The sequence below is a fragment of the Parus major genome, chromosome 1 (assembly GCF_001522545.3).
Source record: "Parus major isolate Abel chromosome 1, Parus_major1.1, whole genome shotgun sequence".
In the NCBI taxonomy this organism is placed as follows: Eukaryota; Metazoa; Chordata; class Aves; order Passeriformes; family Paridae; genus Parus; species Parus major.
The window spans coordinates 68,130,957-68,158,128 of NC_031768.1; the positions used below are offsets into that span (position 1 = coordinate 68,130,957).

The 27,172-nt window shown below is 43.9% G+C and overlaps 1 protein-coding gene across 1 annotated transcript in view; it reads left to right on the plus strand.

The window, feature by feature from the left end:
- Positions 1-7,564: 7,564 nt before the first annotated feature.
- Positions 7,565-27,172, plus strand: part of FLT1 (fms related receptor tyrosine kinase 1) — a 109,272-nt gene continuing 89,664 nt past the window's right edge. Inside the window, exons 1-3 of the mRNA XM_015623010.3 lie at positions 7,565-7,913; positions 22,934-23,030; positions 23,330-23,550. Of these exons, the coding sequence (XP_015478496.1) occupies positions 7,856-7,913; positions 22,934-23,030; positions 23,330-23,550 (376 nt within the window). The 5' untranslated portion in view covers positions 7,565-7,855. The remainder of the gene's footprint in view (positions 7,914-22,933; positions 23,031-23,329; positions 23,551-27,172) is intronic.

The window sequence follows — 27,172 nt, forward strand, 5'->3', positions numbered from 1 at the left end:
TTCCTACACCCAAGGAAGCAAAGAAACTACTTTCATAGCATGGAAATGACAGTGTTGCATCACTGAAGTAACGACTGCCTGCATCACCATGAGTATCTGGCAGAACTAGAAGTGAAACAACCTTTTAACTATTCCTGTCAGCTAGTTTAATTTTTTTTTTAACACTTTTATGCTTTTCATTTTTTGCTTATTTTCAAGGAAGTGCTCTGTGGAAAAGAGCTATCATAAAACTGTTGTCTTGAAAATGTCAGTTATGACTAGAGAATGAAAGAAAAGACAATTTTAGGGCTTTCTGGAGGAAGCTTTTACTTGCACTGGACCAGTGGAGCTCTCCTTAGTTCCTCTGTACAATGTCATCCTTGCTACTTGCAGATGGAGCTGGAGATATCTCTGACATGGCTTTGGACAAATGTTGCACCTAGAGATAGCTACATGAGGTTCCAGGCAAATATTTTGTTGGGTCTTCTTTCTTTCCACCTGTCCAGCAGACTTGCCACTGATTTATCCCTGTTTAGCCCTGGACCCAGAGCTCCAAACTTCTGTCCTGAACCCTGTCTCCTGAAATGCCTTTCCTTGTGTTTGTGTAAGTGAACCAGCACTGTGGAGCATGGTGTACACTGGTCCTGCTATTTGGGGCACATGTGGTGTAACCATATGCATTACTCTGGCCTTGCAGGACCTTGACAGTGCTGTATGTATCCCACATTTCCCAGTACAGCTCCCAAGACACTCCTGTGAACACAATTTCTGTGGCCAGATAACTGTTTGCTTTTGTTCACATTTTGTATCTGATTTGTTCCAAAACCATCAGGGCATAGGCGTTTGTGCACATCACTGAGTCACCAGCTTCTCTGGAGCAGCAGCTGCGTGGGCTCCCAGCACGGAGGCCTGGTTTGTGTTATGGTGAGGGAAACACTAAACCTCTGGGGGTTAGTGCTTGGGGTGGTGAGAGGAAAAGAGCTCTTCGTTGTAAGTTTGGCTTTCTTTTCATAGCCCAATATTTTCTTGGGTAGTTTTCCCTTTTTGACATGTTTTGGTTTGGTTTTGTGGTTCTTTTGCTGACCTTCTGGTTGTCTTTCCCACTGAAAGGCAGTGACCTTGGCCCAGTGCCCCAGGGAGAATATGCTGTCGATCCTCTCATGTGGTCTTGACTCTTTCTAAACACTTTTCCTGGTACATTCATGCACTTATGGCTCCAGGAAAGGCACTTATATATCCGCTTGGATAAAGAGAAGAAGAAATGGTTGAGAACTAAACTTCAGATGCCTGGGAGATGAAACCAAGAGCACTACATCACCACCACACTAACCCTGCTATGCTGAAAGTAGGTCATTCCCATATTGATGCAGGTGTGAGTGCATGTGAGTGGAGTCCAGCTTACAGTGGAAGTGCTTACTAGCATTCTTCTATTGTACTTGTGTTTTCCAGGGACAAAAAAAATCTTGTTCCACTCTTTTTTTTTTCCTGTTCAGTAAAATACTGCTGAATGCATGTATAAAACCAATTGTGTAGTATTTTGTAAGAAAATGTGCATTGTAGTAGATTTTGCTATTAGTAGGGTGTTGATATCACTGGCTTTCTGCTGTGTGCTCCTGACCAGGAGAGGAGACAAAATCACCAACACAAGACCAACAAAATCATGTTGGATGTGCCAGGGACCAGAGGGCCAACTGATTCTCAAATGAGCCAAAGGGCACTAAACAGGCAGGTAACAGCAGCTGATACACCAGCAGGTAGCCAGAATGGCAAGTTTGGGTCAGGATCAGGCCCAGAGACAGTGATCAGGGTCAGAGCATGTCTGGTTATTGCCCAGTAGGGCCACAGTGGTGGTACAAGGCTGGACACAGATGTACCTGTGTGAGCTGTGGTGCAGCATAAGCAGAGATCAGCGGTTTGACCTCAGTTTCAAAGCAGCTCCCAATGAATAGGATGGGCAGACTCTCTCCTCTGACTTGCTCCACATCTACTGTCAGTGAAAGCAGTGACCTTGTACTGAACCAGCTGAGCTCCAGCCTCCGCAAATCCTGTAAGGGGGATACTCTCCAGGCCCAAGTATTCCAAACTTCCCAATAAAATACCGGGTAACCTAATTAATTGCTCATGCCAGTTAATTAACTGCAATGAAAAATGAGCAGCATCAAATTATGTGCTCCCATTGCCTCTAGTTTCTTGTCATGGTTAGACAGCTGCCTGCTTTGCCTGCCCTAAGAAATGAACCTAACTGTGATGCAGCTGGGAAATTTGTATGAAGATGTGACACAATTTCTGCTCTGAGATATCATACCTTTCAGTGAATGATGGACAGCAGTGCAGTGATGTTCTCCTCCAAGAACTAATTCTTTGCTGCAGCTTTTGGTTGTCTTTGCCACAGACACTGACCAGATACAGAATTAAGAGTCTACACAACATAAGGTAAAGCTCAGCCTTTCTGAGGGAAAGCACCACTACAGCTGTAATTTATGTTTCTGCGCACATTTACCTATGCATGTGCCCAGGGAGCAGGCATAAGTAGCTGTCTGGGTAAACACCGTAATACAGGTGTAGTACATATGTCTCAGCTTCTTCTTCCCACAGTCCTTGAGAAAACTAAGGATAATGATGATGGTAAATGAGATTTCCTTGATAGAGTGCTTCTTGAACTCTGTTCCTGCCAGAGGATGTCCAAGTAATGGTGATTGAAATTGAAAAGAGAGAGGAAAAGAGTCAGAGGAAGGTCTTAGGTAAGCCAGCCCATCTCACCCCACTTCTTGCTCCAGGTTACAGTCTCCCCAGTGGCTAGATCAATACAGAAACTTATAATACTCTTCTAGTCCTCACAGTCACTGTATCTCCCATTGAATGGATATGCTTGCATACCTGTAGAATGATCTGGGTTATAAGTGACTCTCCAAAGAAAGTAAGCAAGTTACATCCTGGGTTGTTTCACCAAACTGCTTTAAATTGAGCCTCAGAAACAGCTCTGCCAGTGGAAGTGACAAGGGGCTATGGGGGTGGAGTATGGGACACAGGGAGTGTTGGAACCCTTCACACTGGTTCTGCAAAAATTTTAATGTTTTCAGGTGATCAGCTGAAATATTGCTTTGATTAAATTTTCAGTCCTGGAAGCATCCAGTCAAATTAAGTTGGCAGATGCAGATTCTGCAGAAGATCTGCAGAGAGAGATCCAGTCTGCTCTGCTTTGACATCTTTCCCTCTCACCCAAGGACAAGAGCTTGGAAAACATCTCAGAGACAGTCTAGTCTGTTCCTGTGAGGTGTCTACCTCTCTGCTGGGAGTAAAACACACATCATGAGGTTCCTCAGCTGTAACTCTGACCCATGCAGTCTTCTGAGGGCAGGCACCTGCTGTTGCAGGTGCTGGTGGTGACCTTTTATATAATGCTCTGAACATTGGAACCAGTGACACAAGGAACTATTCTGAGCACCGGTGCAAATAAGGAATTGTTGCCATGACTAGAAAGAGCCAGGTCACATTGGGAGGGTATCAACTTCTGGTGTAAATGAGATTTTCCAGGCTCTTTATTTTTGCCAGGTCCACAGGAACTGTCCAAGCAATTCTTCCCAGAAGACTTGGCTAAAGCCTTAACCAAGGATGTTCAAAGTGTCCTGTTACCACTGGGGAGTAGAAACCACAACCTCAGAATGAGTTCCAGTGGCTTGACTAAGTCATATCCATGAGGGAGTTGCCACTCCATCTAACTCCTGAAGCCAGACATGCAAGAGACAGAAAGCAGACAAGAGGCAATGGGCTGGCTGAGCACTCAGCTATGAAAAGTGCAATATGCTCAGGGTGATGTCTCTGTTCCTTTGTCATGCTAGTCTGCTGCTCAACGTGGACCTAAGATCTGAGAGCCTTGATTACCCACCTTCTCAATCAGATTTCCTATTGCTAATTTTCTCTGTTATTCCAATGAGCTTTACTGGCCAGGAATGGGCAAGGGATGCAAATGGGAGAGTTGGTGCTTTTTCTGCCTGACAGCTTGATGACATTAGTGTCAGATGTGTTGGTTGTTCAAGCAAAAGCCATACTCTGATCTTCCTGCAGAGCAGAGTAAAATGCAACAATATATGGTACTGCTGGGCTGCAAGTGAACACTGAAAACAAATGTTGTCTACTGTGAAGGCTGTTTCTCCTCTCTCTTTTTCAGCTTCTGTAGTGCTGGAGATTGAGCAGATGATCAGTCTTGCAAAATGTTTGCCTGATATGTTTCAGAGGGCTTACTCTCAGCTGCTAAATTTGGCTGATTTCCTTCCTAGTATTTGGTAATAGTATTTTTAACAAATGCTAGAAAAATGAAAATTCCCACATTTCAGAGCTGAAGGGAACATAACAACTGTTGTGTATCCATTATTCATAGAAACATAAAATCATAGAATATTCTGAGTTGGAAGGGACCCACAAGAATCATCAAGTCCAAATCCTGGCCCTGCACAGGATACCCCAGAATCACACCATGCGCCTGAGAGCATTGTTCAAGCACTTCTTGAACTCTGGCAGGCTTGGTGCGGTGGGGAAGTTGTTTCAGTGCCCTGTCACACTCTGAGTGAAGAACCTTTTCCTAATAAGCAACCTAAACCTGCCAACACAGCTCTGTGACGATCCCATGGGGCCTATCACTGGTCACCAGAAGGAAGATAAAAGCTCCTGCCCCTCCTCTTCACCTTGTAAGGAAGCTATAGACCAGTATGAAGTCTCCCCTCATTCTCCTTTTCTCTAGGCTGTACAAACAAGTCACTTGAGCTCCTCCTCCTTAGTCTTGCTCTTGAGTACATTCACAATCTTGATCCCATTCCTCTGGACATACTGTAATAGCTTGATGTCCTTCTTACATTGTGTCACCCAAAACTGCCCACAGCACTTGAGGTGAGGCCCATCAGTGCAGAGCAGAGTGGGACAATCCCCTCCCCAGGTTGGCTGGCCATGCTGTGCCTCCCAGGCACATGTTTGACGTCCTGGTTGCCAGGACTCACTGATACAAGTCACTAATATGAGTCACACTGCGGTCATACATTCAACTTGCCACTGACATTTCCGTGGCACTGCTCTCCAGCAGAACCTGTAGTGATCAGGGTCATCCTTCTTACCCTCCTTGAAGCCAAGGACATTAGCCAGCTTCCAGTTGAGTGGGATGTCTCCAGATTCATGCTCCCCAGGGGGCTCCTGGCTCTGTCCCATGCTGAGTCAGCCTCTCTTGTGCAAGCTGTCAGTTCCATGTGGGCCTCTCCTGGGTTTCCCCCGCCTCTAGAAACTCACCCTATTCTCCACAGCTCTGCTGTAAGATGTGCTAGTACCAGAGCTGTTTGCCTCACTAAGTAATGGTTGAATTCCAATGATAAATTTGGCCTCAGATATGCCACCCACTACTTAGGATCAAACCAAGGCCTAGGATTCTGGTATGAAGAGATCATATTGCCTGCAGGATAGACTTTTGCCTGGGACAGATCTGTAGCAATCTCTTTAGTGTTTGTCCAGGCACATGACCTAAACTACTCTTCAAAGGTAGTTTGCATCCTACTGGGTGTTGTGAATTGCATGGTAGTAGTGCACAAAACAAACCCAAACACAAAGTCAAGTATATTCCACACAGCTCTCCCCTTCACATGTGCATTGTCTATCTCTCCAGATGTTCCAGTTTAGGTGTTTAGATTGTCCAGTTCCAGGCACAAGGTTCCTACTGTACCTTCCTTCTGCTTTATGGGAATATCTGTTTCTTCTTTCTTCCCCATATCTCACTGCTAGGATCATTCCATTCTACAGTCTTCACATTTCATGACCTTAACCTTAAAGAGTGAAAGCAGATTAGGAGCAGATCTTCAGGTCTGGCCTCCCTGCTCCTCAGCTACTTGAGTGGATCAGGAGCTGATGACATCTGTTGGAGAAGGAAGAAGCTGTGACTTGCCAAAGAAATGTGGTCTTTGGAGGGCCACGACTGAATGCAGCTGTGATGTAGGAGGTGTGAAGAGGATGGGGAGAGACTGCTGTGGCATGGCTGCTGAGCTTGTGATTGGGTTTGCATCATCTCAGGCTCAGCACGTACTCAGCACTGGGTTGGCCAAAGGCAGGCACAAACTGTTCCCTGAGGTCTTTCCATTGGGGGCCCTTGCTCCTCGGGGGTCTAAGCTGTCAGGATGCTCAGTGTCCCCATCCTTGTTGGTCTGCTCTCCCTGGCTGACTGTTTTCCCAGCTGCTATCCTCTCCAGTGGAGGAGGTGACTTCGTGTGAGTCATCCTCTTCGGGAAAGAAACCCCTGGGTTCTTCCCCCCATGGTGTGAGCAGCTGAGGGGGAAGGTATCCATAGCTATTTTATTTTCAAGGTCTCAGCTGGGGGCAGGAAGATTGGAAAATGCAGACTTAAATTTGTAGCTTAGGGTGTAATTTATGAATAGGAGTCAAACAGACGCGTGCAGGAAATATTCTCACAGACTTTAAACTTTAAAGCTAAACAGTACTCAAGTTAAAAACAACATCAACTTCTTTTTTTTTTTTTTTCTTGCACAGGATGGTCTGGTGGGACATGGGAGGTCTGAGTTCTATTTGTGTCTCCTGTCACCAGCTTCCTATGACCTTGGACTAGCTGCCTAACCTCTGTGCGCCTCCGTTTCCTTCTCTCTAAGAGGGGGATGATCACACTTACCTGCCCCATGCAGACTTGTGACTAATTTCATAGCATAAAAATATAGGAAAGGCCACATTGGGTCAAACTGAAGACCTGACTCATGCAACAGGCTTTCTCTGGCTACATGGGGAAAAATGGGAACACAGGGCTTGAGTTTTGCTGTCATGGGCCGATCTTTCATAAAATAAAACGTGTGGGAAATATGAGGTATGTGTATGGGGGGGAGAAATATATTTCCAGCCCTGCCCTGGATGTCACAGAGTCAGTAAGGCCAGTAGGAGAGCTGGCAGGGCAGACTCTCTAAGCATCCTTAGCCAGTGCTGCCCCTTCCTGGCTTCCCTGCTCTGAGCGCTCTCTGTGCTGCTCGCTAGGGACCCGCTCTGGTCTGGGCCAGGCGGTCTGCCCCGCTGCTCCCTCTCCCCAGGGAAGACGGGGAGCGGAGGCCCGGGCCCCTGGGGCACGGGCAGCGCTTTTGGGCGCTCCGGGCATCTCTCCCGTCAGCCGGGGAACGGCTGTAAATGGTCCCGGCCCGACCTGGCACCCGGCTCAGCAGCTGGTGACGGGACGCGGAGCTGTCGAGGTTTTCCTGCGGAGCCGGCGAGGGGACCGGGACGGGGACCCCATCGCTCAGCATTTGGTCCAGGATTCTCAAATCCGCTGCACGCCCTTCCCAGGGCGGCGTTGGAGCGACGAGTCCCGCTGCCCGGCCCGGCAGCGCTGCGGCGGCGGCGGCTGGAAGCAGCCCAGGGCCGGGCTCCGGCGGGACGGCACGGCCGGGTTCCCTGGGGACCGGGGGCGGCCGGCAGCGGGAGACCCGCGGGGCAGTGACACCGTGCCCGCCGACGGGCGGGCGGGCGGGCGGGCTGGGGACGCGTCCCGGGGAGGGCGTGCTCCCGGCGGAGGATGTGGGCGGGGGGGGGTGGAGGGGTGCGCAGCGAGGGGTGGAGAAGTTATAAATCAGCGAGGCTGGGGCTGGCGGGTATCTGATGCCCGCGGGAGGTGAAGCTGGCAGGGCGGCCCGCGGCGGATTCTCCGTTTCCGCAGGTCGGGTCGGGGCGGGCGGGTGGGCAGGACTCGGGGGCTGCTGGATGCGGATTCCGCGCCTCGCTTTGCCATTATCTCCGCCACCTCGGGAAGCGCCCGGGACCGAGGATAGCCCGTCGGAGCCCAGCCGGCGCCTCTGCCCCTGCCTCGCCGCCGTCGGCAGGGAGAAAGCCCTGCGTTCCCGCAGGCAAGACCATGCCCCGCCAGCTGCTCTCAGGGACCGTGCTGCTGGGAGCCGCCCTCCTGCTCGCAGGTAAGGGACCGCCGGTACGCGCTGTCCCAGTCAGACCCCGTGCCGCGCCGAGCTCTCCGCGACGGGGCCCCAGGGATGTACCTCGTCTGCTGCGCCTCCCGCGCCCCTGACCGGTCCCGCAGCACCCCGCTTGTCGGCTGGAGCCGGAGGGCACCTGCCTCCCCGTGGCCCCTCTCCTCTGGGCAGGGTAGGGGAAGTGATCCCTGCTTTCCAGGGAGCGAAGAAAGGCCACATCCCGAGCGGTCGTTATGCTCCGGATCCCCATCAGCGTGCCCCGGGAGCAGCTCCCCGGAGGGTCCGGCTGTACGGAGCAGAGGTGCCTCTCCTCCTCCAAGCAAAGCAGTGGTGGCGTAGAGGAGAGCCTCTCCCGGGTACAGGGGACCGCCGTACATCATCGGGAGTTGTCCGAAAGGGTGCATCACGGAAAGAGAGCACGCCTTGGCTGCAGGGTACGCTTCTTTCCTCCGCACTTGGTTTTCAAGTGTCCCAGCTCTGCCCATGAAGCGGCAAAGGTGTACCTTTCCTTGGCAAAAATCGAGGTCCTACTGCCTCCTGCCCGAGCAGGTCGGCGGAACGCCGGTGGCGCTCCCGCCGGGTCTTACTGGAGAGTGGGATGAAGCTGCTCTCCGGTGCCTGCATCCCGCAATGATGGGGATGGATCGTTGCAGAGTTGATGTTCTTAACTGAGTTTTATTTTACTTTGAGCTAAGAGACAGTCCCCGTGGGCCGGAGAGCCGCGATGGGTGGGCAGTGCGTCCCAGCGTTGCGTGGCTGGTCACCTGAGAGCAGGGCTGCTTGGTGGCCGGGCAAAGGCCGGTCCCGCGGGGACTCATGGCTCGGCAGGGCCGCAGACCTGCGGGGATGCCCCGCGGAGAGGGGCGGACCGGCGGTCCCGCAGTCTGTCCGCGCACGGGCTCCCGTGTCCCGCCCCGGGGCAGCGCGCACCGCCACTCCCGCGGGGACGGCGCCCGGCAGAAAGGGACCGGCGGCCGGCTAGGACCGAGAGCAAACCCCAGGTGGGGAAGCGAAAAGCCGAGCTCCTCGCGGGACAGAGGGTGGCCGGGGGCTCGCTCAGCTCCGCGCCGCTGAGCCCAAGCGAGCGGTCCCGCTGCCTGAGGCTGCCCGGGATGAGAGCTGGCGGGGCCGCTCCGACGAGACGTTTTCCTGCTCGGGAAGTGCTGATTCATCAGCTTTGATACAGATACATAGGTATTCTTCTCCTTTTTTTTTTTTTTTCCTCTTTCTTTTCCCCAGGAAAGTGCTAATTTCCCCACATTATTTGTCTCTGCCTAGGAGGTTCTTATGCCCTATGAAATAGGCACAGGCATGGGACACCCACCCTAGATACAGGAAATGTGGATTCAGATCCTTGCCAGGCTTCCTTCACAGCTTGAGTTTGAACTTCGGCGTCCTGCTCCTACATGGGCTCCTGCAGTGACCAGCTCCGCTGGGGGACTGGCTTCCTCTTTCCTGTCGGAAAGGTTTTCCATTGTGTAGATCATGGCAAGCCCACTGCCCAGGGAGAGGGTGGACTCTGTGAGCCAGGGGCTGTGAGAAAGACCCTGGTTCACCTTCCTGTTCATGTGCACCCTCGACCAATCCCAGTGGGAAAAGCTTGGTTCGCTTAGGGGACAACCTGGGTGCTGGGGACAAACATCCCCATGGTTGGCTCAGGTACTGTAGGCATTGGAAAGCTGCTTCTCTAGTTTGGCTGAGTGCCCTTAAAACCATTTTGCTGGAAATTCCCATCCTCCTCATGTACAAGATATTGTGCTCAAATCAGAATTTAAATGTTTTCAGACTGATTGTCTTTCTTGCCTTTTTTTTTTGGCTTCTAGGAAAGCATTCTTGCTCAGCTTTGTTTGGACATCTCAAATAGGTTGATCATGCTTCCCCTGGGCCATTGTCAGAACTCTCCATAGTTGTGTTTGCATGGAGAGTTTGAAAGTTTTTGTTGGAGTGATTGGATGTTTTGTACTGTACATCTCTCTGTGCTTTTCCAATTTCACCCTCCTTCAATGATTCTTTACCTACATTTCTTACTCAGGCTGCCCAGGACTTCTCAGTTTCCAGTGCTCTTGATGAAATTCAATTTGTCACTGGTCCCCTCTGGTAATTCAGTCTCTTCAGGTGCCTGCTGAGCTTCCATTTACTGACAGTTTCTAGAGGAGATTCTTGGAAATAGTCAGTGGTTCAGAAAGAACCTAGAAAGACCTCCACAAGGAGGAGACAGAAGGAGGTCTTTCAGCTCATATAAGTCTACTTAATAATTTAAAATTCCCCAAAGCAACAAGCAACCTACAAGCCTTGAGAGTCCCCATTTGAAAAATGAGATTAAGAAGATTAAATTAATTTGACATGTGAGATGAAGTTGGGCACTTCAGCTCTCCTGTGCACATGTATATTTTCGTTAACTTGGGAAAGAACAACGCTTTTTTCTAGGTTTTGCATAATACTCACATATGTTTTCTTTATATCTTATAATTATTTATTTCACAAACTGTATTGTATATGCTTGCTAATGACTGTACTCATAATGGTCAACATGAATATGTGGTAGCTGTTCAATTGAGAGGTTGTTGTTCAATTATGAGATTGAGTTCAATCTGCCAGTCCTCAACTTTGTATTCCTATAATTCTAATCACTAGCATTTGGGATTATGAAGTACTGTGTTTAAACCTTGAAAACATCAAACTCTGAAGCCTGGATTAAGGCTTATGAACCAGGTTTCCAGAAACATAAACTGATGGTTTAGCTGTATTTCCATCTGTATTTCTGGCTTTCCACACAGAAGTGGTACCTCACAATTTACAACTAGAAGGTAAATAGGTTCTAGTATAGTTTTACCTGTGAACAGCACTGTAAGATCTCAGTTATTTCAGTTGGAACTAGATCATCAAAATCCCCAGTGGATTTTTTAATTTCATGGCTAGCTGGAAAAAATGAAGGAAGAAATTCCAGGTTAAATTTAATCATTGCTGAGGTTAATTTCTTGCAATAACTAACCTGACTTCTCTGAAAGTGCTGTTCAGACTGAAAGTCATATGTTAAAGTTTCAATTTGATTTGAATACTTGCTGAAGCGATGACACAGACAGAATGGTCCAGTTTGGGATTAGGGCTGGAGTTATTAACAAAGCTGAGAAAAACTGGCTTTCCCACTTCTTCTTGACCTTCATAGAAACAGGGCTCCCTAAAAAATTCCAAACTGTATTCACATAAATGAGAAGACTTAGGCACTGCTATATAGCAGAGATTTAAAAACAAATGTGTGTATGGGGGTTAAAGCATCAAACTTTCTGACACAGCTAAAGAAAATCACTTACACAGCTGACTGATGTTTTTTTCCAGACAGGTGTTTTTCCCATGCACTCCACACAAAGCTAGATTTCATTCTCTTACAGCTGGTGTAAGTCTGGAGCAACTGATGTAAGTCAGGAGCAGCTCCTCTGGGCTGGGCTAGCATCTTCTAGATTTATAGTTTGTGTTGGATGAAATCAAGTCTTGCCCTGTGCTGTAGTAAAGATCTTCATATCCAGAAACACCCAAAATGTTTAGAACCCTAGAAATTTGTCTTTGAGGAGAATTGAGAGGTTTTCTGGTGGAGTTGGGTTTTGGGTTTTTTTTACATCCAAATAATAACAAACAATAACAAACAAGATGTCTATTTTTTGTCAGATGCTTTCAAGACTGAAACCAGTTGCCTGTTACACTGTGTGGGTGTATAGGACAAAAGGAAATTGTCCAGATTTGCAGGACCGTTGATAAGTCCTTACACTTTAAAGTGGTTTGGAAACTTCCAGCACACTGTTTATCAGCTTGCTAGTTTTCATGTCCAGCTGAGATTGGGAAAAGAAGAAATTCAGCAGATGAGGGTTAAGGTTTGGTGTTTCAAAAGTCTGTGTCCAGAGTGGCTGTGGTGGGACTTCAGTAGCAAATTTGTTCCTTTGAATCCCCCAGAGTCAGGGTTTGGGACTTCCTGCTGCAGGCCCAGAGGGAATGGAAATCAAGACTGCTGCAAGAGCAGGTTTTGCATGAAATGCCAAGTCACAGTCACCCCTTTTCTTGGAGGAAAGTCTCTCCTGTTGGCGTGAGAACTTCAAGAAGCAAACCACTCCCTAAAACAGCATGCTTCATCTTTAGATCTCATCCCTGCCCCCAGTAGTCTCTTTTTTCCAATCTACCAATATTAGTGAGAATGTAGAAAAACATTTCTGTATATATTTGAGCATGAATTCTACCCACAGACAGAACCAGGCTCTTCTCTCTGTCCTTGTGATGCATCCTTACTGCACATATTCTTGCAACTGAGAAGTAACCTTTCCCAAGCATCCTAAGCTGGGAATAGTCTGACATCTTGCTCCATCATGGGGAACTGCTTATCCTAAAACTGGTCCAGTGATCATCAGGAAGACTCCCAGTTTCCACTTACTGAGATGCAGAAGTTCGGTTTCATTCCCCTGCAGCTGGAGATCAGTATTGCATAAATCCTGATGCTTAAAATAAAGAACTATGAGGCAAGCAGGAGTTGGAAAAGTGAAAATGCAGTCATCAGTGCTCTCTCCAAGGCCAGGCATGGCATAATATCATGCCTTTGTGACCAGCAGAATGAATTTGTGATGGAACTAAGCAAAGTGCTAACAGATTGAGAAACCAACTGTGATGGCAAAGAGAGTTGAAACCAGAGATTTCAGAGGTACTTTTGTCTGAAACTTATGTCTTGAGCCATTGAGAGGTATGGAGAAATTTGGACAGGGAATGTGGATGACTGTTTCTTCTGCATTAAGTCATGTTTGCATTTTGGGGTGTTTTTGGTGTGGCACAGTGAGTGCAGATGTGCCAGACTAATGATGAAGAGGAGGATGATTTATCTTGTGGTGCATCAGTGTATTCAAGACCATTATAGATGTTTGTGCAATAGTTAATAGAGTCATTAATCATCTTTCTTGGACTTTGGTTTTTCTTGTGTTAATGTTGAAGAAAAGGGTTCATGTTTGTGGTGAGCTGATTTTTCTCTGTTGTCTTCCCCTCAAATCACAGTTGATTTTTCGTTACTGAAATCCATATCCACAATGTCAAGTCACACCTGTAGCATACTTAGAGCATAAATCAGTGTGATGTTCTTGACACCAATTTCTTTTGGCATGACTTTTCTGGGTGGTGGGGCTGCTTTCCCAGCAGTCACTGGTCTGTGGCACTAAGCACTTGAGCAATACAGCTTCTTTTTAAGTTGTATTCCTTCTTTTGGAGCTATGGCCTTGGAACAAGGTTCTCTTTGGTGTTGGAGCAGCTGAAGGATAGGCAGGGGGCTACAAGGCAGCTCTTTCGAGGACTTCAGTGGGTTGAAGATGCTGTGGCAATGCGGTGCCATTATTTCCACTCCATGCCTGGAAGCGGGCGAAGCAGGCAGGGCACAGTGGCCCTTGGGAGCCAGGGACCTGTGAGCAGATGTCTCTGCTCCTCAGATGTTCTCTCAGGAAGCCTGTGCTCTGGGAACAGACCCCCTGCTTAGTGCGTGGGGAGCGAGAAGGGATGAGTGTGAGGGCATTTCATGAATGGAATTTCACAATTTCACATAGCTCACTTAAGCGTCCTTCCTGTGGGATTCTTCCTTGACACAGAGTGAAGGAATTCACCCCTTTTGTTCCCATTGTCATTCCTCTATGGAAAAACCTCTCATCAGGATCACCATAGACTAATGTTAACAGAAGCGTGAGTGTTGCCATCCTGGATCAGACAAGGGCTTTTTTAGCTTCATGTCATGTCTTTAGTGGTGTCCAGCATCTGATCTTCAAGAAAGGTTGAAGAAGCCTTACAAGAAGCAGTTATTTGATAAAATTCTCAAGAGGGAACTTTTTTTTTTTCCTACTGTGATCTAAAATCCAATATTATTTCATAAGAAACCATGAGATTGAGGGTCAAGGAAACTAAAATTTAGTTATTTATGTAAGTGGATATTACATAGTGGAAATAAATCACATTAAACTGTATAATTCAGAGAACTTTCTTGTTCTGTTGTGATGAAAGTGTTTAGGGCACCATTCTTTGTCTCATGCAGTGCTGCAATTGACAATCATCCTAATCTATTTTATAAGTATTAATGATAATCGTTTCCCAGTGTAATTGAGCCATAGGCAATCTTGCCAGAAGATTTCTGCATGTGCATCTACCTCCTCAGACTTGGTGCTTTAGATGTCATTTGACAGCAAAGTGGGTTTTGCTCCTAAGCCATTGCAAGGCTCCTTTCTGCAGACAGTTCTTCTCACCTCTCTATTTTAAAGTGAAGTGCTGCATTATTCACCTTCTCTTGTTTTGAACCTGGGGACTTTACTTACAGCTCTGCTTTATGGGTTTAAGTGGGGTGGATGGAAAGTGGTTCCTTTCTTTTCATTTTGTCTTGGAGCACTACAGGACAGTTCAGCTGTAACAATGGAGCTTTGGAATTAATAACCAGTAGCCTTCAGCAAAGTATAACTCCTTCAACTTTGCTTCACATTTTCTTTTACATAGCTCCTAATTTGTTTCTGTGCTTACAGCTTAGTGATTACTACTGCCCCAGATGAGTGGGTGGTGCTGGCTGAGCAGGTAGATTCCTGGCAGGTTGGCAGTTTGTCTGTCTTTATGAAAGTCTTCCAATTCAGTTCTACTATATTGCTTTGTTTGTCCTGACAGGTAATCTGTTACAAATTTTAAGTATCAAACTGGTAAAGGAATTTAGTTTGGCCAAGAAAATGTACACCATTACTCTAAATTCCTAGGAATTAGAAATTGTTTTAGTGTCAATTTTAGCGTACTTGCTTCCTGTTTATACCATATCAATACTTTTCTACTCACTTACTAATGGGATAAACTTTTCTGAAAAATACTGAACTGATGGTAATGTGCTAGGATCTGTCACAGTGGGATTAGAGCGGAGGCACCATGGTTGCTGACACATGTCAGTAGGTAGATCTGATGACCCACAGACATAGTCTGGTTGGGGCTCTCCTCACTGTGTAAACAGCACAGGTTGAATCATGTGTGGAGGCACAAAATGACACTTCTGGGTGAGTGCCACTGGCTGATCGCATGGCATCCCTTTGGCGGGGTGGATGACGGAGTCACAACCACTTCTCATCTGAGTGGTCTGAGCGAGATCTCCATGCAGGGGCCAGGACAGGCACATCAAGGTGGAGGGGTATGGAAACCACATGGATTTGTGATGAATGTGGCTGTGAGTGTTGCTATAGTCTAGCTCTGGTATTACCAGCCTCAGCTGTTTTGTTTTGTTTTTAAGCTGGGCATTCACCTACCTGGACTGAAGACCAGACTAAGGCAGATAGAACTGTATCTGATAAATACAAAAAGATACATCTTCTTTTCTCAATGCACATCACATATATGTGCGTATTTTGCCTTCTGGGTGTGGTTTACCAAAGTGGTCCCACAAGGGTTCACCTCAAGTGAGGTGTCAGACTGTGCATTTGGATATCTATTTTCAATTCCATATGCTCAATGAGAAAGAAAAATTTTGTGGTTATGGCTTATGGTTTATTTCTTCTCTATAAATATGTCCTCCTTGTATAGCTCATGAAATGAGCACCTTCATCAGGCTAGATATTGGCCAAGATGTTTTTTTGTATTTCTAGAGATATTAAAACTTGATGGATACAACAGGAAACCAAGACTGTTTATCTCTCAGATCTATGGCTGTTAAATATTTCAATTTACTTTTCATTGGCATTATATAAAGTGCCTGTGCTCATGCATGGAAATTACCTGGTGAGTTTAGGGCAAACAAGGCACAAACTTCTGATGAGCTGGTGAAGCAAGTGTCTTCAGCTAGGTCTTGTGGGGCACAGAACATGGAACTGCTTGGCCTTGGTTGCCCAGGTATGATGGGAAATGTCAACAACTTCAATTGGTAGTAATTGGAATGAGATTTATATCAAGTAACTGACTGAGGTTTCAGTTTGTTTAATTTCTACACCTAAACCTTTAAATTAGCAATCCCTCCCTGCTCTTTATTAGAAAGGCTTTACCACATTGTTCTATACAACCTGCCTGACTTAGCTAGGGCAAATACTGGCAAGATGTTTGGTAGTTATTGGGGAAATACGTATTTGTTTACATTTGCAGCTATTGGCCATATTGGCATGACAGCGTGTACAGCTCAGAAGAGTTAACGAAGTATTATTAGAACTACTGCATTATTTTTAGCAACTGGGTGCTTTGCTTTGGCTCTATAACATTTATATGAGTATGTGTATACTTATCTAAGAACAGCAAATACATACAGAGAGTAAATAAATTATAACTTGCTCTGATCTAGAACTAAAAAGGAAGCAACACTCTTGTTCAAATACCTTTCTATGCTTGCGAAGACCTGTTTTAGGTTGCACATCCATTTTCCCTACTGACTGATTTTAGTTCCACAGCATGGAGTCATGGTCAAGGCTTTTAGTCTGCCCAGAACTTATTTAATTTACTGTCACCAGCCTTATGCTGTTCAGGCTCTACTATGGTGTGTATCATAGCACAGCCCAGCTTTGCCATCCACTATCCTACCCCTTTTTTATTTGGCTGGCTTTTACATCAAAATGGTACTTTATATTCTTTAATTATAATTGAGATTGATCAAACTTAAGCATTTGATCCAGAAATCACTTGGCATGTGTTGCAAAATACCAGACTAGATGAATGGATTGCCTCTTTTGGACCTGAAAGGGATGAACCAGTGAATTGATAATTTTTGTGCCTCTATGTGTACTTAGTAAGTAAATAACATCCAATTGTTTTCTTGGTCTTAAATGCAAAAGAGAAGAAAGTTTCAGTCACCACAGAGATATCTGCAAGTGATGGCCCTGTTAAGGGGTGATACAACTTGAGCTGTTGCTTCTACCCTGAGGGTGTTTCTGTCTGCCAGCTATGTACCAGCACACATGGTGCCTCTCTTTGCACAGGAAACAACAGGAAACAAGTGCAAAAATACCTCTGAGTCCAGGGACCTGTATCTGTTAACACTTGTAAATCCCCATGGCTCTTAATTGACCTGCAAAGTTCTGCTTTGGTAGAAGTAGTGGTTACATTTTGCTGCTTCAGATCATGAGTTTGCTCATCTGCACCACTGGGACAAAGTCACACCTCCTTACTCCCTCACAGTTAAGCTGCCCTACTCTCTCTTCTGCAGGGTTCAGGTGTGAAGTCTGGATTTACTTCAGAGAAGCGCTGTGAAATTAAATGACTGTGAGGTTTCCTTTAGAATGGGGACTTAGATGGGATCTGAAAGACCTGGAGATACCACTTTGAGTCTCAGAGTGGCTCATGGTTTGGCACTGTAGGTCTTTTCTGGAGACTGTTTCTAAATACAGGCAATGGAGAACATGCTTTTACCCCTGGGAGCAGGAACCAGGCTGTGCTGCCTTCTTTGCTTGTACATGAGCATCAGAAGCCCAGGTAACAGATGAGATGGGGGCTATTGATGCCATGGGGATAGAAGAGTGTCTCCTTCCAGCAGCAGTTCTTCCTAGTCACCAGCACTCACAGAAGTAGAAACCTTTATTATCCAGGGTGCTCCCTTCTCCCTCTAGTCCTGCAGCAGGACCAGGCCAGAGAGTTACACAAAGAACAGGAAAACAAAAAATCTTTTCAATTGACCATGCAAGTTTTGAGACAACTTTCCCTAAAATTTCTCCTGTCTTTATAAAAGCAAGTATTAATGCTGAAGAGAATCGCAGTGTTGATTAAACTAAAAGGACCTGTTGGTCAGGACTTCTTCATATGGTCAGATGTAAATTGAAACTTTAAGTGTCTCTTAAGAGTTGACCATGAGGTTTTTTTCTCTATATATACCCGTTTCTTCTTTAATAGAGTGAATTGGTGTAACGATGTAATTGCAATTGTGATGGATAGGTACAACTGCTTGACCAAAAAGAAATATATTTACTTACAGAATGGATGAAAGAACCTTTTAAAGAGATGGTAATACAACAACTTGTCAAGAATAGTTCTGAAATAAAAAAACCCTACTGATATCCCAGGTTTTCTTATGAAATGGAGTAAAGCCATATACTCCGTTTGAAGTTACCTAACTGTGTTCTGGTTAAGGTGCTGCTGCAGGTCAGAGTCAGCTCATTTTCAATGGAAATGCACTGAAGTTTGACTCTCTGGGTACTACTGTGTCCCTTTACACTTTGTCTGGATTCTGCAATTGCTTATTAGTTGTACACATGTGGGTATTCCTGTTCCCTTCAGTGGAATGACTCATAGGGAAGTGCTCATACGCAAGAGTAAATTCCTGGACTGCATCTGAACTGAATGACCAATGTTCTAAGCAGCACAGAGAGGTGGAGACCCTGCTATGAAATAACCTGCTCTCTCCTTCCAGTGCAGGAGTGTCCTCTACAAAGTACATTTTTGCTGAATGTTTGGATGGGGAGGAAATTGTTTGACGGTAAAACCCTCAAAGGCTCAGTTATGTTTCATGAGGGGTAAAACACGTGAAAATCCAACAGTGACTGAAACAATTACTTCATGATTGATAACTTTATTGCCCACAGATGGCACTTTAAACCCAGAAGGTCAGATTCTTTGTACACACTGAAGTCGCAAAGATAAACTGATCATTCTCCTTAACCTCTCATTGTGCAGGTGAAAAAAAGATTAGTCAACATGTTGAGGATGACAGGAGTGGCTGGAAGACAGTCACAGCCACAAAATATGGGAAATATGTTAGAAAGTCATCAAACCCATTAACTTCAAGGAAATTTACAATAACTTCTATTATTGTAATTTTTTTAAACTAAGTATTAAAGCTAGCTTTTGATTTCCTTTCTTTAGTCAAAGGTAGCAGAAATTCTCTCTGTATGAAAAGAAATTTAAAGGTAAAAACTAGGAAAATTGGAATGGGAATAATAACCCAGGCCATGCTCCCATTTTTGAGTTCAGAAAATCTATCATTTTTAAGAGAAACCAAGATTTAGCAGAAATCAGTGGAAGGTTCATCATGTGTGTATGGTTACTCATTTGTCTGTAGGACTGGACACATATCATATTGAAAAAATGTATGCATGTTCATTTATTTTATCTTTTTTCACAACTTGTGATCAGAGAGTTTTTTGGTTATCAGACAGTTCAAATTTTTATTTACTTAATTGGGAAGAGGATCAGCTTTTTTTGAGGGGCAGAAGTTAATTGAAAAAACTTTCTTTAATTTCCCCCTTGCAAATAACAGATTTCTCTCTGCTTTCATTAAAAAAAAAAATCTTTATCCTCCTCTTACTTTACTAAGAATGGCTAGCTTTTTCAATCTAAATTAATGTTTGCTCATTAATTAAGCAACCCCATCGACTGACTTTCACATGTATCTAATAAGCCTTCCATAACAAATAAAACGCGTCTGAAAAAATCACCCCTTTCCCTATGGGAGGAGATTCCTCAGTTATCAGGATTAATTAGTTCTCTTGTTGTCACATGAAAAGAAGTTGCACCCCTCAATGTAGGTCAGTGTGAGGGTAGGCTGCTGATGGTCGCTTAGTGACAGGCACAATGATAAGTGAATGTGTCCTGTTGAGCCATGACCCTTCAGAAAAGACAGTGTCAAGTAAAATGCCCACAGAAGGTACATAGAAGGCATAATCTGCTTCTAAATATTGACACTAGGAATTTCCCTGCTATTCTCCTGCCTTTTTCTTTCCTGGTAAACACGTCAAACTCTATTGCATTTGTACTCTGCATTAGTTTTGAAGCATTTAAAAACGTAAGGAAGCTAATGACCCATGAATAGATAGGATGTCAAATAAAGCTATTTTTCTTCAAGACATAGCATCTTGCTGGTAAAAGCATTGTCTCCCATACTTGTAAAAACAACAACATTGGCTTGAAGTAATACCTCAGCTTTTTGCCAGTGAAAAACTAAATAAATGAATATATAACCAGGCTTGTATCTCTTCCCAAATACATTGACATTAGGTCTTGAATGTTAGTATGATTAACTACTGGAGTTAAGTTCTTAAAATATAGTTGAAATCAATGATGAGATGCTGGCTTTTGTCAATGGGAGCAGATTTAGACAAGCAGTAAGCACTCCTTAATATCCCACACACAGTATTAATAAATACTGTGCTGTCTTTTAGATATATGTAAAATGTGTAAAAGGGCAAAACCTTGAGTATGTGTCCAGTACATTTGGGTTTCTTTCTTGCCTACAAGATGGGGTGAAAATGTAGGTGGTTTTGTTACGTTTTCTCTTTGATTTTAATAACTCAGAAGCAGATCTGACATACAGGCTTCCAGACTGCCTTCTTTTGCGTGCTTCATTTAAGATAGATATTAAGGTTTTTGCATCTTTGTTTATATCATTATGAAGTTATGAAGAGGAAAAGCCTTGTAACATTTATGATGGTTTCTTGCTAGTCACCTTTGGCAGACTTTGAAAACAGCAGCAGCCCACACACATTCCCAGGGCTGGTCTCCTGGTCTCAGCATGGGTCAGACGTGGGCATGGTGCTGCTGCAGGACTGGCTTTGCTCCTGGGCATGGTGCAGTGCCAGTGCTGAGCAAAGCCAAGCGCTCAGCACCGCAGGCATGACCAGGCACTGCAGATTTGCTCTCCTGTCTTGTTGTCAACACCTGACACTCACATGGATTTTTCCACTTTCCCACCAGTTTTACACAGGAAGCAACCTACATGTTGCTCTCTAGCAACTAGGTTGAGTGTTGCAGTTCTAGCAGCTGTGCTTTGATCCTGATGGTTTCCTCTGGCAGACCATCACTGATTTCTTCGTACATACTGAACTGCTTGTAAACACTATTGCATATTTTCAGCTTTTCCATAGCCTCAAATAAGGAGCAGTTCAGGGAAGCTTGAGGTCAAGTTTCCCCCAAAGTGAAAACCAAGATTCATAAAGCTGGATATAAACTCTGCTTTCTTGGGAGAGCATCTGACCCTTCAATTCTGGGATGACAAGAGGAATGCAAATGAAATGAGGGAATGTGGGAGTTTCACAGAGCCATCAGATTGTTTAGCTGGAGGATGTTGACAAACCCTCTCAACAAGAGTGCCTGGATTGCTCTCCAAGAAGCTGCCTAGGCTGTTGTAACATCTTATCTCAATTTCTCAGTAATTAGCCTCAGAGACATAGTTTCAGAATGGTGAATGAGAAGACTCATGGACTGTGAGCATCTATGGCAGACTATCCCATAAAAGCACAGAGTGTGCTCTGCGGGAACGAGCCCTTCAGGGTTGAGATCCCTAAAGCAGGTGTGAAAAATGTATGCTTGCAATGCATAGCACATAACAATTACTTTTTCAAAGATTTGCTGCACCATTTTTCTCCTCTCTTACCAGCTGGCAGAATATATTAATTTGTAGTTAGAAATATGATTGCCTAGACAAATCTCAGGGGAAGTCTGTGTTTATGTACAGTCTCCCATTCAAATCTATGGTGTTATTCTGGTGCAGTCCAGAAGACCTCTTTATTCTTAAAAGTTATTATGCCCTTGCTGGCAGCTTGTGCAAGTGAGCCACAATTTTGTTTACATCTATGTTCAAGTGCAGCCTTTAAATCTTGTTTTGAATTGGCACAGATGATAGAATGTATTGGAAAACTACTGGAGCCACATCTAAATAAGATGTACATGGCTGAAAAGAAAGCTCCTGAATTTGGAGCAGCCATTGACTTTGATGTGTTTACGCATCCAAATTTTAGTCAGCAAGCTCAGCAAGAACTGGTGTCCAAAAGTTCCTTCTCTAGTCAACAAAAGAGGGAGGTGTTTCTGATGGGTGATATGTAGCCCCAAGTAAGGTTTATGTATTTCTACTATGTTTGGTGCATACAGCTGTTCCTACTTGGCTGTGGCAGGGACCTCTTGGAAGGACTTAAAATAGCTAAGCTAAAACTGTACTTGACTGAGTTCTAGAAGAAAAATCTGCATTACCCTTGACTCTGAGATTTTTTTTACATATGTTGACAAAGTAATATCTCCTCTTGGAGTAAAGTGGTTTGGGGTAGTCACTGTTGCTCTCTCTCAGCACTGAAATCTTTACAAATTACGCTTGTGTCCCGATTAGACTACAACTGGTTTTCAACTTTTAACTGTTTTGAAATATTTTTACATTATGTTCCCAGCTTTTGGAACATTTTGCTGTCAGTGCAAAGGCAATGGGATGGATCAAGAACTGCTTCTTCCCTAAGGCATGCTCTTCTGTCAGCTTGCCATGAAAGCTTTTGTGGCCATAACTTATTATAGGGTAAGGATAATTTTGGCCTTTGCAAAGCCCACCTGGATGTTTTCAAGTGTCCTGAGCCACCTTGTGCTATACTGACACCGAGGGTTTCACCCATGCCAGAATGGTCTGGCCACAGCAGCATACTTGCTTTATCAAATAGGCAGCAAACCTGGTTTGGAAGTTATCTTGATCTTGTTCTCAAAACTTACTGTGAAGCTCTACCTTTTGACACTACTTCATTGACAGGAAGCTCGCAGCTGGCAGGGACCATAGGTAACAGTGATGCGACATTCAGTCAGGAAGGGAAGATCCTTAACGCCCTTTCACTCCTTCCACATCAGTTCCAGCTTTGCAGCAAGTTGTTTGAGTGGGATTTCGGTATCTTAGAAGTCAGTACATGGCTCTTGCCATGGGAGTGGCTGACTTTTACCCTTCCCATTGAAGGGGCTGCCACGGCTGTGTTTCCTGAGGAAATGCAGCCAGTGGTGCTTGGGGGCACACTTCCTTGGTTAGATGTGGAGCCATGAGGTCCTCAAAGTTTCTTCATGGTATGTTCAGTGAAAAATTTGAGAGCAAAGTCATTGACTGATAGCTTTCAATTCCATTTTCTTTCCTGAGTAATGCTGCTGAAAGGTTATTTGAGTCCTGAGTCAGGGCAACAGGACTTTGCTTAAAGGAAGAGAGTATGTGTGGTGAGAGAGGCACAGTTTTCTTTTCTTTTCCTTTCCAGTATAACAGCATTAATGTGAGTGTACAGGAAGCAGAATTATTTATCTTTGCTAATATTTTGTTTTTTTCTTTTTTTTTCTAGGATCTAGTTCAGGATCAAAACTAAAAGTTCCTGAGCTGAGTATAAATGGCATACAGCATGTTGTTCAAGCTGGGCAGACTTTAAATCTCACCTGCAGGTAACCAGCTGAGTTGGATTATGATAATTTGGCAGGGACTTCATACACCTGACACTTTCTTTTTTTTGTAACTGAAATTAGAAAAAAAATTAAACCTTATGTTGTGGGGAAAGGTGGGGAGTGAACTTCAATGGCAATTGTTTTAATAGTTCTTTGTTGTTTCTGTTGTTGTTTTTGGAAAACAAGATAAAAGAGAACCCCATAAATAGCCTGATATAATAAAAAAGAAAGCTTGGGAACTGGAGCTATATAATTGCAGCCCAACATAATTGTTTCTGCTTCCTTATCTGTATTTGCAGGGGGGAAATGGTTCATTCATGGTCTTTGCCTGAAACTCTTAGCAAGGATAGCAAAAGGCTGAAAGTAATTAAATATGCCTGTGGAAGGAATGGGAAGCAGTCCTGCAGCAGTCTGACCTTGAGCAGAACTCAAGCAAGTGACACTGGAAATTATAGCTGCAAATACCCAACAAGTCCAGCAAAAAAGAAGAAGGAATCTACAGTCTATGTATTTATTAATGGTAAGATTAAGATTTTTTAACACTTCTTGGTACTTGCGCTTCAATACAGCAAAGTGGAAAAGTAAGGTAGTTTAGCTGGGCTGAGTTTTGAATGATGTTTTCAGCCTTGCAAAATGTTAATTTACCCATTAATGTATAAAATTTGCTTTCTCATTTTTATTTTTTTTTGTAAATACAAATGATAGTCTTTTATCTGTCAGGAAGAAAATGAAGCAAGAAAAAGACCCAATCCAACCACTTGCCTAGAGTAAACAGCAGTCCAGATGGAAGTAGACTACAAGAGAATATGTGAAATGTGTATCAGAAACCATATCCTACATGACTGAATGTGATGTGATTTCTAGGGAACAGAAGGATGTCTATCCAGATCATTGACTTGCCTCATGCTGCAGAAAATTACTATTTGCATGTGAAGTCATATTCAAAAATGTCCTCTGTAGTCCATGTACACAGATTGAAAAAATCTAGAATAAATGGAATCAAATTAAGCACAGAGTTGTGTTTAGCAAACAAGTATTGTGTAATGTATGGGAAGTGCTGGAATTAGGTCAGTTAGACTATAAAAGAAAAAAAAAAATTCTGATCCTGTTTCCTTCCAGGGTATTAATCAGACGTTTCTGAGAAGAGTCTCAACAACAATAGACACAACAATAAGAACAAATTATAGACACATTAGGGATTTAATTAATACTTTAGCTTTTCCTTATCTTTACAGAGCAAAATTAATAGATTACTGCAGTATTTCAGGACTCACAGATTTTGAAAGCCCATATTACAGAGAATGTGCAACTGGAAGTTTTCCAAATTCTGGGTCTACTGCATCTAATGAGTTCACATCACTGTGGATTATCCTTTGTTTTCATTTTGTGACATGAAGAGTGAGACTGGCACTGTGAAAATGCAGAATGAAGTGGATCTCTCACTACACTGACAGAAAATAAGATAGCTCTCCCCATTACTGTGCTTTATTGAGAACTATTGGCTATGCTTTTCTTCATCTAAAACATGCAGCTGAGTGCTTTCACCACCCAGCTCTTTTAATATAATTTCTCTGTAAATCCAACAACAGACGCATCCGTGGAAGAATAGCCAAAATAAGATATTCATTTAGTGACCAACAGCCAGAGCCTAGGAAAATGTACAATTTCCTTGGATGCCTTTTGCAAGTTTCCTATCATGGGATTTTCTTGAACCTCCCACCTTGGATGCCATCCCTGTCTGAGGCCTCTTCATTCACCACACGAGAAGGACCTCTCTGCTGAACTGACTTTACGATACAAGAGATGCCTTTGCACTCTCTTGGTCTCTTGCCTGTCTGATGAGTTATTTTTTCTGGATCCTAAATTTTTATAAATGAGGGACACAACCAGTCTTTCTAACTCTTCATGGTTTCCCAACTTGTATGTGGCTTGCTTGCAGAAAGGGACCTTCAATCAGATGATTGTAAACCAAGGTTATCTGCAGAATTCACATGGTGATGGGAGAGAAATGCATCATTGCAGAAATTGTTTTAGGACAGTCCCACACCAATCCCTGTCCTTCTGTCTCCTCTAATTGTTAAAAGAAGGCTGCCTAAGTGTCTTGATTTTGTTGGCTTTTCAAGGACAATCAGTCATAAATCTCGATATCACCATTGCTAGATCTAGATGGTTAGATTTTATAACGCCTCCTATGTTAATTGCCAAAAAAGTAGTAAAATGTTTAAAGAAGAAACTTGTAGCACCCTTAGACCTCTCTGGCATGTTAATTTTTCTGAATTTGACAATAATTTTGATTGAAAACAAGTTTCTTAACATCAAAGTGTTAATTGTGTCTCTTCCCTAAGGTGGAGGAAGGTTTATTAGTCTTCCAAAATTTTACAGTTTCAGAAAGAATTGTCAAGTAAGTTAGAAGGAAACAAGATGCTGAGTACCAAAACTCACCCTTTCTGATAAGTGTAGAGTTAGAAAAAGTATTTTCTTTCTCTGTGTTATCTCATTATCTCGATCTCTTTTCTACCTGTCTCTTAATACAAGTCACTGTTTCTGTGAACAGGCATCAAATTCTATTACCTAGCTCAAGTGGGGTTGAGACGAAGGTAACAAAATCCTCTGCAAAGCCTCTCTTTCCTGAGTTTAGTTTTACTTTGCATTAATTTGTGGGTGTTTAGGAAATAAACATTTGTGAAATTTGGGTCCCTCCTAGTTTTGTATTGTTTCCTGTGACAGGACATTGTGTCAGTCCATTTCCCATATTAGCTCCATGTGGATCACCAAGGTGCCTGTTTCCCATGTCTTAGCATGCTGCAGATGAGAACAAATAGTTGCTATTTACAAACACAGAATCCGAATCAGGAAAGTTGATATTGTTTGTACAGGAAGTCATCACTTATTGTTTTAAAAATGTTCTTCATTTCCGTAATTGGAGTGATACTGAATATGAACTGGATTTAAAAAAAAAAAAAAGAAAAAAGCCCAAAGCCCAGACCACAATAAACCCTCTAAGTCCTTTGGTTCAGTGATGAATGTATGCTACAGCAGAAAATAATCTGGTATAGACAAAAACAAGACATAAGGCAACGAGGAGACTGCAAGTCCCACGGGCCCCAGGATGACTTGAAGCATTTCTGAAGTCTTGCTTTTGGGGGTTGAGGAGAGACAGGCTGGTGACTTGCCTTGGAGGAGCTAGTCCTGACAGCACCCTTCTTTCAGCTGGAGAGGTCACTACTGAGTTGCAGAGGGGAGAAAGTGCAGAGTGTCTCGGCTACTCTTGACCCCACACAGCTCAGGAATTGAGACATTAAGCGAGGGAACTTAATTCTCTTAAGAGTCTTCAACTTTGCCTCAAGAAAACTGACTGCCTGACTTCCCCCACGAGCCATGGGAAAAAGCTGAAATGAAGCAAAGCCTCCTTGCCAATTTCTCCACTGTCTTGGACCCAAAACTGCTCAGAGCTTTGTTTTGTAAGGGAACTGCAGCCTAATAGTAAAAAAGGAAAGATTTGCAATGAACGCTCACTGCATACATTGCAGTGAGGCGCAGGGAATTTTCTGCTTGAAAAGAGATAATGGTGGAATAAAGACATTTAAGAAACACCAAATTTCCAGCAGGCTGTTCTGAATCCTATGTAAATTTCCCTGGGGACAGTACTAAGGGCTTTTCTTTCTGTCTGCTTTGTCTCAAGGCACTTTTCAATTGCTGGAGCTCATTCACTCTCTTCAAAATTGTGTAGTACTCTTAATTCTCTACTCTCATCATTTCTGCCTTTGAACAATTGCTCCCATGGTATGACAGAGGAAAAGCTTGTAAGTTCAATTACATTACAATACCAAAGTTAGATTTTTGCATGAATTTAAGCAAACTGTGATTCGAGTTGAAGTGTTGCTATTTTCTGTGATGAAGACTGCTTTCAGCTTGTAATATACAAGAGTAAAATCTTAATTCTGCTGCAGCAGAGAACAGAATACTTCTCAAAGCAAAACTATATTTGGCTCTAGGGCAGTAGCCTGTTTCTTAGTCAGTGTTCTCCCTTTCTTTTCTCATAATCCTGCAGTGTATGTCTCCTGGTCACTTACTTTTCCTTGCAGAATGAGACATTATAAAATCAGACCTCTTGGCTGGGTGAATTTTCTGCTCTCTTTCTA